At 40.2% G+C, this 13,893-nt stretch overlaps 1 protein-coding gene across 1 annotated transcript in view; it reads right to left on the reverse strand.

Moving 5' to 3' along the window:
* The window catches only part of sgip1a (SH3GL interacting endocytic adaptor 1a), a gene marked incomplete at both ends in the record, with an annotated part of 64,088 nt that overhangs the window by 11,700 nt on the left and 38,495 nt on the right, over window positions 1-13,893 (reverse strand). The window contains 12 exons of the mRNA XM_079221568.1: window positions 108-182; window positions 836-916; window positions 2,071-2,156; window positions 3,995-4,079; window positions 4,177-4,198; window positions 5,587-5,598; window positions 9,217-9,412; window positions 9,921-9,970; window positions 10,664-10,726; window positions 11,176-11,196; window positions 11,314-11,338; window positions 11,893-11,956. Coding sequence (XP_079077694.1) covers window positions 108-182; window positions 836-916; window positions 2,071-2,156; window positions 3,995-4,079; window positions 4,177-4,198; window positions 5,587-5,598; window positions 9,217-9,412; window positions 9,921-9,970; window positions 10,664-10,726; window positions 11,176-11,196; window positions 11,314-11,338; window positions 11,893-11,956 — 780 coding nt within the window. The remainder of the gene's footprint in view (window positions 1-107; window positions 183-835; window positions 917-2,070; window positions 2,157-3,994; window positions 4,080-4,176; window positions 4,199-5,586; window positions 5,599-9,216; window positions 9,413-9,920; window positions 9,971-10,663; window positions 10,727-11,175; window positions 11,197-11,313; window positions 11,339-11,892; window positions 11,957-13,893) is intronic.

A 13,893-nucleotide genomic window follows, 5' to 3' on the forward strand; every position in this document is an offset into this window, starting at 1 on the left:
AGATAGAGCCAGAAAGTTGTCGATAAAAGCGCTGTTGAGATCAAATGTAAAGGTTTTATCCTGAGGTGTGATATAACAGAAGGCAGAAATAGATGAGGAGCTCTTACCAGCGCCATCTGGAGAGGTCGGGCCAGTCGAAGGGGGAGAGGTTGGGACATTCTTGGGTGGAAGTGGAGGTGGAGCTGCAATAAAAAAGTGCCAAAATGAATGGTTCTATAAAACAAGAAATTATTTCCAAATAAACTTCAGTGATTGTTGATAAGTCTTGCTTGTATAAAGTTAATTCATGTTGTTGAAGACTTTTCTTGTCAATGCAATTTTTGGTGAGCTGCACACAATGCTGATTATTGCAAATAAAAAGTATTGTTTCATAGATTAGCCTAAAACACATATTCTTGCAACAAAAGCATTGATCAAAACATGACAGGTTTTACCACACCTGCCAAACCCAACAACATCAACAACTTGAGAAGGGATTGGCCCACAAATCATCAACCATGCAGCAAAGCACATTCAGTCACCACCATTCCAGATGCAAGGAGGTAGCAAGGGAGAATGGATTGGTGCAGAATGGGAGACAGGCACTGAACGCTCCCATAATAAACTACAACCAGCATTAAATCCTTTGGGTGTGAAATAGCTGATGACATGAAACATGTAATGAGAAAGCAGAGTGTTATTGCCACACGTGTGTTTGATCGGTTCAGTATGCCAGTCTGTTTGTTAGTCAGATGACGATGATGATGCGGTTCATGAGGTAAGCTGATGGATCTGTGCAGTCATTCCAAGGAGAAGAAGAAGTGTGGCACAATATGCACAGAATTATAAAACTTACTTCCTGTGGGGAAGGATCTTGTCAAAGAGGATTCAGGCTCTGACAGAGGAGCCCCCCAAGGATCGGACTCAGAGAGATCAACTACGTTAAGGAGGGGACAGAACAGGCCAAGTCAGGTGCATTAAAGCCAAAACATGTAAAGGTTTCTGACCCTTTGGTTCTCAAAGAAGCATTAGGTGGAAGTTTATTCGGTACACCGAGCTACAACTTCAGCGGTCGAAAACAACAGGTCTGCTGTAAATGCTACCTTCAAACTACAACCTTCAAAATGACCATTAAGTCTCTCTGAAACAGTTTCAACAAAAACTGAGAAAAACTTTAGAAACCTTATGAAGGTAGGACGTATTGCAGAGCATTGTATGAAAATGCAAAAGTGTTATCTACAAGTACCTAATAAACTGGCAACTGATTGTAATACATACAGTATTATCTCCATTACAAATGGAGTGGACAACAATATTAAAATCACCTTGAAGTACTGATAATACATTCCATGAGGACAGGCTTTATTGCAGCGTGGTCGTATGAGACTGTATTAATTCGAGGAAGCTGCACCAACTTGAAACAGTGTGTAAAATGACATGTACCGTGGTGAAAGAACTTATCTATATTACACACCCCTTCTCTTTATGATCTTGTGAAGATGGAACCAAAATGAGTCAGGAAATAAAAAGTTACCAGTTGTCACAAACAGAGCAGTTTTTTATGTCTGAATGGATGTATAAAGGGAATTTGTCGAGTTGATGTTAGTTATGCCTGACATGGCAGTTGCATAACAGCTAGGAGCTCCCTCACAGCCTGGACCACTAAATCCTACTGGATTGGCTGAGAGCAGGTGACAGAGTCTGCATATTAACAAGCTGCACATTGCACATGAACATGACCAATTTCAACTTTGACCTTCGCAAAGACAGATGGAGTGAATCCACAACTGCCCAGTGAGCCTGAGGGAAGAACAATGATGTTAGAGAAATAGGTGAGAGGTGGGAGGAGGAGAGTGAGAGAGGGTGTGTGCTACGACAGCCAAGCAGGGCTTAGCTGGCAGCTTTAAAGAGACAATAAGTGTTTGTTCAGAAAGCCTTTTCGTATTCTGTTGCTATCATAGTTTGACAAAACAACAACACTGGTAACAACCGTTAACACAAACATATTCTAAAAACAGACACAAAGACATACACAGAGGCGTGTAAAGAGACAGAAACGCAGAGTGACAAAGACACAGCGAGGAGGCTTACCTTCAGTTTTAGGTTCTCCAAAGCCTGTTTCTAAAGGAGGCCCAAATAAGTCTGTGGTGTCTTCAGAGACTGGTGATGGTTGACTGCTGCAACAGTCAAAAAGGTCAATATGAGAGAAGACGTTGTGTGACAACAGTTACGGAAGTACATTTCAGGAAACAACATATATCAGGTATAAATTCTATCATACAACAGGTAGAATACATTTTAAGTATTTTTAATTTATACATATCCCACTTGGTATGTGAATAAAACAATATTACATCCCTTGAACCGGGATTCTGTAGAATAGAACAAGATACCAAAATGTATTATAATTTCAGGAAGGGCCTGCACTTTTGAGAAACAGATGTACCAAAAGCACGATACTACTCAGACTAATTGGCTAATTATACACTTTTTTGTCAATCTACTGTCGTCTTAGTATCAAAACATTTGATGGATGTCTCTATTCTTCATGGTAACTGTATTATTTTAATTATAATTCATTAATTATTAATAATCATTGACTCATGGTACAGGACAGACAGCTGACTGTGTGTCTTTAAGAGACACACAGTCATTGGAACAAATGTAAAAATACATGTAGACAATAAGAAATAGCTCTCACAACTACCATAACAACTACTTATGTAGAGGTAACTATAAATACAACTATAAACTTAGTAATACAAGCATTCATACGAGAAGAACATGTTTATGTTCCCAAAGCACACAAAACCTCACAGTGTTGTTGTGTAGATAAACACATTGATAGCTCTGCAGATTACTGAAGCTTCAAGTGGCCCTCCAGCAGAATAACCACAATGTTTGTCTCAAACCTCTAATATGTTAGTGCAGGGGCATCAAACATACGGCCCGCGGGCCAGATCCGGCCCGCCAGGGGGTCCAGTCTGGCCCGCGGATAATTGCATCAACATTTAATGTTCACAGCTTGAAGCTGAAGGAGCAGCGGACCGAGCTACTTAGGTCTCATGTTAACTCAAAATGCCGTGATATACCGTGAAACCGCCAGAATCTTACAAAATACCGTGATATGAATTTTTGGCCATACCGCCCAGCCCTAGGGCACGCTATACATTGACCCAGAGTCAGAATTCATTAGACCACTGACATTACTATAAATATTGCTCCACTGCGAGGGAATCTGCAGAGGAGAGCCCAGGCAGGTAAACAGTGGGCTGATGTCTGAATTTTTGGTCTTTATGTTTCTAGTTTATTGTAAAAATACCTTAAAATAGGGTTTATCATCCAAAAACCTTCACCAATGATTTAAACATAGAGAAATATTGTCATTATGTATGCGTTAATATGCTGTGATTTTACTGGTCCGGCCCACTTGAGATCAAATTGGGCAGCATGCGGCCCCCTTCACTAACATGAGTTTGACACCCCTGTGTTAGTGGGATGGCAAAGGTTGGGCGAAATCATAATAAAATCTACCGGTAGTTGTGTTTGTCAGCTGTTAAGTTGGAAGCTCAACATAACATGTTTATATCACAGCCTTTTGTTATATCTAGAGAATGAATCAAATAAGTTCCCTTCTTTTCCTGATATCAAGGCTTTTCTTTATAGAATGTAAACTAAAGTAACTCCACACCCCAGTTAGGGTCCCTACCCAATGAAACTAAGATAGACAGCTGATGGTAGAAAGCCATCAGTCATATGCAGAATGTTTAAGTAAGACAACATAAGTGATGGCATTAGATGCCGGTGACACCCGAGTGATATTAAAAGACTGTTAAATAAAGTGAAGTTAATAAAGTGAAAAGTGATGCAGTTTTTACCTCACTAATAGCTGCATAAAGTCGTTGGTTGGCTGAGCTTTAAATGCCAGGCCTATCCGACCATAACAGAATGTATCATGGTTGGATGGACTGACCAAACTATGATACACATAGCACCTTAACATAAACCCGCGTACCTGGGGAGCTGTGGCGCTGGAGCTGGTGTGGGGGCCACTGTGGGTAAAGTAGGGACGACACGTCTCGGTCTGGCAAACTCCTCAGCTGGAAGCATAATTAAATTAGTATAGCATATGTGACCGTTGCATCACATTCAATTCACAATTATTAAAAATTAACCTGGCCTAAGAATGATACTTACTGGATGTGTTCCTTTTCAAACCCTGTAACATGAAGAAATTGACAGTAAAATGTAAAAACACAAATAGTCACTAACAAGTAAAATGGTGCATCACTTCAAATAGCATTTGTCTATAATGTTACTAAAATCCTACATATGTCAAACCGCTGCAAATACACGATAAGATGTAAATGTATGACAGTCCAAGCAAATCAATAGTTTCTTTTAATACAGAAAGCAAAGTGGTTTAAACAGAACACTGATATAGACTGTACAGTAGTGAAGGTCAGAGGATGAACTTCAGCCTCAGGTTGACTTAATCTGAGGAGACCCGTGGAACAGCCTGCGCAGCTACTAACTACAGCGGAGTAGGCTTTACTAACACACAAACACTGCAGTGCAGGAAAGATTCTACTACGAGAAGAAGCTTGCCTTTATTAGACAGCAGACAGAAGAGACATGAGAGGAGAGAGATTGGGAATGAGTTTCAGCAAAGGTCACAGGTTGGACACAAACCAGGGACACTGCGGCCCGCAGTGCCAAACCCCCAGGCCACCCCCAAATGGAAATACTGTTTGCAGTGAACTGTAAATAGCATTTATTATGCTTTGTAAGTGATTCATTTAACACTGCACATTCAGTGAAATATGGCACAGACAGTTCTAACAAATCACCTGTGTGCATATGGAACAGCAAAATATCCATCGTTAGGGATACAGTTTAAATTAAGGAGACTCCAAAAAATGCTGACCTAACTGTGCTGTGAGCAGCGGTTTGAGGCGTCACAGACAAAAATAAATATTGGAAAGCTTTAAAAACATGCCTTTGAAGTAAGAAGCCAGCCCTGGTAATAGAGAAGGATTGAGCCTGATACAATTGGAATGTGAGAAAGTTAAAAGAGGAATGAGTTTTGCTGTTGAAGAGGCAACAGCACAATAATATTGCCTCTCCAGCTGTGACACCCGTGTCTATGTGCGCATATGTATGAATTCGCCCTATGAGGGACACAAGAGGCCAGGAGAGGCAGAGGGTAGATGAGGAGAGGGAGGGAGCGAAGGAGAGGGTAGCTGTTGAGATGAGAAGACACGGCGATGGGGAGTGACTGAAGTAAGACATCAAAGAGTCCAGCTGTCAAAAGTGCACATTTCCTCCCACAATAGAGACCAAGCATGAAGCCATTCAAGAAGAAAAACAAGCACACTAGCAATCTTGAGAATCTGGAAAATAATATATTATATTTATATGTTTAAATATTAATGTCAAAACAAATTAGCCAACAGTTTTGACCCGTCGCCTCAGACACTGAACCCACCTACGCATTCTTCTTATTCAACCGACTCCAAGGACAAGGTGAGGAGCAAAAGGGCAACACAAGAATGTGACATATTTGTTTGCCTGAACCCAGGAAGCCGGAAAGAAAAGGACACTTACCGGGCTACGTCTCTGTGACCAGCAAAAGGGAATAGAGAAGAGACACCTGGTCAGAGAGTGACAGATCAGTAAAGCAGACATCCTATACCTGAGGAGAAGAAAAGGTTTGGACTGGTCGGTCAGATTTGGCGATCAGGAAGAGTACATGTCTGTGAAGAGGGCGCTATTTGCTCATCAGTCTTAGATTTTATGAGAAATTTATTGTGCAGCTTTATGGATTTTTGAACAGAAATGCAGATAGTTCAATAGTTCCAAGCTAATAAGGCAAGTGGGTATTAGGATACAGCCGAGGAGGACTTTTACTGATCTGTGTGTCTGTGTTAACACCTTCATCCCCCTCTTCTGATGATGACAATATCTGCCTGAATCTCTAATGTCATCTATGAACCTGCTGTGACATTCAACAGCCAAAAAGCTTGATGAGCGGGTTAAAATCAGTCCCTTCTCTTTTTGTATCTTTATCTCTATACCTTTCTCTTTATTTGATAATTTTTGTTAAAAACAATATAATGTTTGCCATTTTGTCCTTATTAGTTTCTTAGTCCCCCATCCACCCCCTTTAATTTCTGGTGAAATCTTTCCATCAGCCTTTGTCACCTCCGTCTCGCATCAAGCCTCCATCTCCCCTCCATCTCCCCTCCATCCCTCACTCTTGTGCTCGATCCAGTTGTGCAGTGAGCCATGAGTGATTAAAGTGATGCAACAAGGGGGTGGGACATGCTGGTGGAAGGGATTCATTTCATTGGGTAAATTGGTGCAGGACACAGCGCAACACTGTTTGTCATAAGCTTAACCAATCATTGTCTCCCTGCTGTATGTAAAGTTCAGCCACACACTGTGACCTTTTAGCCTCCGTCAGGGACATGGCTCCAGTTTTCAACACACAAATAGTTGTGCATACTGTAAATGCGAATGTATAAAATTGACCAATCAAAACAATGTGATGCAATTTAAAATCGGAGATGTAAAAGAATCTGAAGATTAATTTTAGAAATTCAATATTGCCTTTACCTTTTCTTTTGGTGCTAGAGTAATGACACATTTTGTTACATGGGCAGATCATATCAGAACAGGGAGGGGACTCCCTGTGGCTGGCTACATTAATGGCACATGAGGTATTCATTATAAAAATAAGACGTTTGTCTTCTCAATTAAGCCCTTCTAATTTAAATGCCAGTAAGACAAAGGATGAATATTATGCGATGCAATACCGTTTATTTTTAAGTCTCTCACATCTTAACTCCGTTGTACTCAAAGTAAGTACCAGGGCAAACAAATCAACATGTGCCATGAAAATGCTGAGCACTCACACACATGCACATGAAGTATTCTGCACATCACCACAATGAAACACACCCACCAACAGAGAAAGCGCATAACATTGTCGTATACATGATGGGCTGATAATAAAGCCTATAATTATTACACTCTAGTCATTTGTAGTAAGCCTATTCTCAGAAACACAGAGCTATAAACACAACAGCATGCAAAGCAAAGGCTTACCGGACTCCTCTACAGAGGTTAGTATCATTAGGCAGCCAGAGAACGAGAGACATATAGAGGGGGTGGAAGAGTTTGAATATTAACAGAAATTAAGCTCATGCAAACCTATAAATTCAAAACTAAGTATCTATGCATGATACTAGGTATGTGCTCCATATCTGGGGTAAGAGCCTGTCATATTAATATGTGGAAAACCAACATGAAGAGCAAGAGCACTAACATGCAGTCTCAGGTATTAGTCGAGGGCATCTCAATGATTATTCAAATGACAGTGGAATGTTGTCAAGTGTCTTGTTTTTGAAAATAAGAAGTCATAAATGTTTTAGTCTGGGATAAAGTTTTACTGGATCAGTTTAAGGAGAAGGAAAGAAGTGGAAAGAAGTAGCGTTTGCTTTTGTAGGCCTGTTAACATTTGGACCCTCTTCCTCTTTTCATCAGACCATTTTATTCTCAGTCCAAGGTTACCCAGAGTTGCCAGGGACTGGGAGTGACTGTGGGACTCAAGTAATTTATTTGTGAGGGAAAAGCTGTGCCGAGGCAAACGTGATGCTAATTTGAACTAGGAGAGGTGAATGTGGCAGTTGCGTAATCACAAGTACAGGCCAGCAATTACAATGTCATGATTTTGGTTAACATTGAGTTTACTTGACTGCATAGATGAATTTCAAGAAGATGTTAAGTGAAACTTATTTCAGATAGCGTGTCCTGATCTCAGAAGAAACCCACCAGGATTAAGTGACTACAGTGCATAACAGCCCAAAACCAAATCTGTCATATAACAGGGCTGTAACTAACATTTGTTTTCACTATCAATTGATCTGTTGATTATTTTCTGACTAATTGACTAAACCGTAACTCTATAAAATACCAAGAAAAACTGGTGAAAAATGGCCATCACAAATGTGTTGAGCCTAAGGTAATTTGCTTGTTTTGTCCATCCAACAGTCTCAAATTAAAACATCCAATTTACATAGATAGAAAACTGAGGAAAGCAATACATTCTCAAATGTAAGAAGCTGGAACTAACACACTTGCTCTTGATAGTTATTTTTTTCAAAATGAATGATTTTAACAATTAAGGCTTTGTAAAAACTATTTTCTATTTCTTTTCTGTTGAAAAGCAAATGATCTCAGAGTTGCATTTGTGAGAAAAAAACCTCAAAATGGAAAGAAACAACCAATGTCTCCCATCTACTCCACACATGAACACAACCATTATCTATTTAACCGTTATCAACACCAGATAGATGAACAAAGCCAGTGGGTAAACACACACAGAGGCTGGATTAAATTATTCAATGCAGAAGCTCAAATGACCACAAGCAGTCTCACTGTGCAAAACACCGACACACAGGTTCACGTGCCCACTTTCCTACCTGAATTATTCAAGATGGACACTCAAGCTAACTATCCTCGCTGGGGAAGAAAGGAATTATGGGTAGGCAGGGGAGGCCTCTTTTTGGAGTGCCTCTGTTGAATACAGGCTGTGTGAAGGGAATGTGTGCTTGAATTTGGACTCATCAACGAAGCTGCTTGACCTTAAACAAGAGCTTCACACCTAGCTGCTGTTCTGGGGTTTCTGTCGTGGCGGGCAGCTGTCTGGTGTTAAACAACACCGGACTCAATGTGATAACACTGAGGTCACAGAGTACCACAAGCTTCATAAATTAACTAATTCAACCCATCATATAAATTAGCTGACCTTGCTCATTACAGACACATGGATTGTGTGTTCAAACCAGATATATCAGGTACTGTTGCATACTGGCTCATTAAAACAAACTAGTTCTGTTATGCAGATACCCATTCAAAGTTTAATTTAAAAAAAAAATCTAAATAACAACAAAGTAGTGACTCGTTAAGAGCTCCCATCCTTAGCTAAAAAAAAACAGTGAGATAAAGTAGGAAAGATAGAGAAAGATAGTAGCACACACACAACATCATGCAGCATCTCTGTGGAAAACACACACATGCACGGCCACATCCCACTGAATCTCTCTATATGTAAAAATACAATGGAAGAGGATGGCGATAAAAAATAGGAGTGATTCACACACATTATCACCATCTAAACACTGATAGACCGCCGCCTGTTAAAGAGAGGGCAGTGACGTCAGAGCTACTCACCATAGGAGACGGGGACAGGGCAATGTTGCCTATGGAGGCTTTGAGCTCGTCGACCGAGGGCACAGACGCTACGCGATCGGACGGCAGCGGCTTGATCTTGATTTTGAACTTTTTCCTGTGGTCCTCCTCTCCTTCCGACTCGTCAGAGGAAAAGAAGTGGGGCTTTTTGATGGTTGGCGGTAGTGCAGCGTCAAGGAAATCAAAGTCTCCAAAGTTAAATGAATGTTGTCCAGGATTTGTAGAACTTAAAGTTTGGTGCCACAGGATGAAGGTGCATCCAACTCTAAATCAAATAAAACTTTCAACCTACTGAGGAGGTAATTGCAAAGTGATAAATACATCGGCCTCATAACCTTTATTTAGATCTTTGTAAATGTAATACTTCTATACTTTGATGAGCATTTGACACACTTTGTCATCACTGTATCTGAGGTGGATTTCTCTGTTAAAAACAGGGATATTTAGTCATGTAGATTTCTTTTGCAGACTCAACTGAATTGGAGAGATAATTAAATGCATCCTCCAATAAAATAAATCACATTCAAACTAATCTCTTTTCAGTGTGCACCAATTTAACAAATCCTGGACTGGATTTGGAAGCAATCTATTTTTGGCGAGCCAAGGTAATTTAGCCGAGTCAAAGAAAACATGAATCCCGTCAAATGACAAATCAAGCAGTGCAGAGGATATCTCCCTCTTCTGACTCCTCATCAGGTCTCATGCTGTAGCCTTCATCATCCACCTCAGGAGAGTTCTGAAACACAAATAGTGACGGAGTGTAAATCTCTTTAAATGTTTGTATGATGTCATCAGTCACACACTACTGTGATATTAGTTGTATGCCAATAAAATGCTGACATACAAAAAGCTTTTGGTTCAAGTAGAATCTTGATAAAATGTGCGGAATTGTCGACTTAGATGCTAGGTTTCCTGTTCAAATGCAATATGGCGAAATGCATAACGACAAAGCCATAATCTGGATCTCAAATGCAAGCAATTTAATGATCAAATTATGAAAGTTAAACCAACTTCATTTCATGCTTTGATTACAAATTTTATAGCGCACACATTTCTCAATAAAATGGATCAATACTATACACTCATTCAATGCAGATAAAAACAGGCAGTAATTTTGAGGCCGAGTTGGTGGCGACAAAGCTGAACCACTGTATAAAATAAGATAAAATCAAATGTGATAATCCTTTATTAGTCCTGCGGTGGGGAAATTGCAGGATTACAGCCGCAAGAGACACATAGTAAAATGAAATAAAAAACAAGTAATATAAATAAACAGCAAAACAGTAATAAAACAGTAAAGAATCCACAATAGCAGTATTATATATACTGACAGAATAAACATGTATTTATATTGCACCAGTTGAAGTAATTAAAGTGACCAAAGTGATTGAAGTGAACATCAGCATAAAATAATAATCCTATCGCTTACATATCTTTCCCAGTCAATATCTTCGTAGAAGCCATTAGGGGCCCCGTTGGTCCTCTTCTGAGACTGAGAGGAGAGAGACACTTTGATTAAAATCCCAGCAGACATTGAAGGTACAGTATATTCTGCTCTACTACTGGATGTGCTTCTATGTTAGCTACTGTCACACAGATCCCTATTTTCCTCTATTTGATCTGTTATCTCTGCTTGGTCACTAATGATTGGATAATAAGGATGATTATTGTTGTTATCCCAACATGCTGCTAATCATCCAACAGAGCTGGATAATATTTCAAGATTTAAATCTCCTCAAGCTTCTCCAAAGGACTAAGGGGGATATCCTGTTCCCTCAAAGCCTCCACAGAGAGACTGCTAATGAAACTATAGCTGAAGCTGGAGGCTGACTGATGAGCTAAAGCTGTTTGTGATGTCTATAACCAGTCTAAGCTCTACTATATACCAACTATTCTAAGGATTAATCTACTCCACAAGGACTAGGGATCAGAGGTCAGTACCGATTCAACCTCTTGGGGTTCCTGGCAAGTAAAGAGAACACAGAAAATAAATAATGAACTCAAAATCACCAGTCTTGATTTCCTCCAGTTATACACATGTAGAGTGAATGGTAAATAGTAATATTTTCTGTTACTTACACCGCTGTCTCTGTCTGGGGACCCCCTGTGAGGATTTAAAGAAGCAGAGCGAAGAAAGGACAGCATGAAATTCACTTAACATGTGAGCTCTTTAAAATCAAGTGCTTTGCTAATTATTCAAGTCAAAATATTTAATAGGGGTATTCAAGGAAAACCTTTTCACGGCACGCTACCACACCCACACACTCATTCACTCATAGGTCAGCACACAAACCTTTTACGGAAAGTGTCTCATGCAGAGTTACAAATTGACTAAACATCCCTGGAAAACTATCACGATTACAGAGATTCAGCAAGCTGCCCAAGTACTTGGGAAGTGATTTAACTGATAAATTAAGCCTTATTTTGCAAAATTGCAGAACATTTCTGCAAAGATTTAACAGAAATATCATTGGCTGTTTGCAAACAAACAATGTCAGAAGCACTGCATATGCTACGCTCGTTGCATGCTTGTATATATGGAATCAGCTCTGATCAACTTATTTGACTAGACCTGTACTAATCCTGTATTTGTTCATACTTATTTTACAGATCTACCTGCCAAATATATATATTTTTTCTCTTTGGATATTTACTTACGTGGAGTCATTGTCCTTCTCTTTCTTCCGTATCCCGAAGGCCTTCCTGGTACGTTTTTTCAATCCTGAGGAAAGGAAGAGAAAAAGGGTGAATTATTGCATGAAGGGACACCAAAGGCCGAACTAAAAGCCGATATCTGTGGGTGGGTTAAAGGGTAGACGAGGGTCAGCTGTGCTGCATCTATCATCCGGACTCAACTCTTTTATGTATTATTGAGTGAATGGCTGCATCGCGCACACACTGTCTTTCCACTCTGAAAATGTGTTCATGGTCATCGCAGATGGACAGACAGCCTTGCAATACTCAAGGCGTCTTCTGGAAATTAAAAAATCATTAGCACTGTGAAAATCAGTCCGCCAATAATTTGCACAGAGGAACCCGTTATAGTTCACACAGCTGATAATATACAAAACTTCAATCCATAATGCTCATTTAAGCGTGGGAGATCCAATTCCACAAGGCTCACCAAGGCAACGGATCAACAGCTGCTCCAATGGAGCTGCTCACTGACCAACAGTACAAACGATGACTGTGTTGTTAAAGCAACACGTGGGAGAGTGTGTTTCAGCATTAAGAAACGTTGCTGTATTTTTATGAAAATAAAAGTCTCAAATGCAAAAGCAGGATCTTTAAACATGACATAATTTATCCTGTAAGGAAAGTGGGCAGTGCACATACAATTATCCCCAAAAAAACACAACCCAAATGCTCCTGGTGTATTCTTACCCCATATGAAAGCCCAGTTGTCCCCCTCCATTTATTTTCTGATAATTCCTCGACTCTCATTCTTCCTCGTCTGGTCGTGAACTCATCACATCATCTTATGACCGAACCTCTCTCTACCTCGTACCACATGCAGGTACACACTGAGCCTCAGAGCAGGAACCTGATGCTGCTTACCCCCCCCCTCCCTCACACACACACACACACACACACACACACACACACACACACACACACACACACACACACACACACACACACACACACACACACACACACACACACACCACTGACTTCACTCACGAATTAAAGACAAATGTCATAATTTTCTTACATTTGATGGATTATCTTTACTACTTTAATATTTGGATCAGCAAGTGGTAAATCGATCCAGAGGGGTCGGCTGGCCACGAGGAGTCTCACCCAGAACTATCCTCTCATTGATCCTGCTTAGGGCTGCAACAACGAATCCATAAAATCGATTATCAACAGTGTTGGCAATGAATTTCATTATCGATTCGTTGTGTCGCCCGATTATTACGCCATTCAATAAGTCGTGGAGAGAAAAAAAAAAAAAGAGCTGAGCAGAGCAACTGGCCTGCCAGCGTGTCTGAGATTGGAGTGAGACAGAGAAAAGGTTGTGATCTTCGCAAAAATAGAACATCTTTGATGTGACGTGTCGAGTCTTGGCCAATCAGTGTTAAGATGTCTCCAGCGTCTTCATTTCCCTCAAACTTGTTTTTAATTAGGAGCTAGTCAGCTTGCTATCACGTTAGCTAACGTGTTTGCGTTGTGTATTGTCGTTAAAGTTACTTCATGTTCTCTTACAGTTCAGTCTTGCTTGGAAAAAACGTAACGTGATGAAACATGCCATAAACCCCCAGTCTGGTTCAGTTCACGCTGTCACACGTTAACGTTAAACCGGCACACTACATCTGGCTGCAGTTTTTTAAATTTTTTTTTTTACTCAAAGTAGAATGAATCAAATCACGTAGTTGGGCTTAGCCAACAACGTGATGCCGTGGTCATAAGAGACCCAGAATGAAATAGTTTAAGGAAGAGGATGCTCTATATGTCCCTGCAGCCATTTTAAAAGCCTATACAGAGACATTCAAACACCTCGAGAAACAGAGCTTGATGAATATTCATGGTCGCCAGAGGCGATCAGCACCTGTTTCTATAAAAGCTGCTGATCATTACTCAGAGAAGGTCGGTAAAAATGAGATACACATACATGTGAGAGGCATACAACAAGTGTTTACTTGTGTGTAATTGAAG

Source organism: Taurulus bubalis (genome assembly GCF_910589615.1).
Source record: "Taurulus bubalis genome assembly, chromosome: 7".
NCBI lineage: Eukaryota > Metazoa > Chordata > Actinopteri > Perciformes > Cottidae > Taurulus > Taurulus bubalis.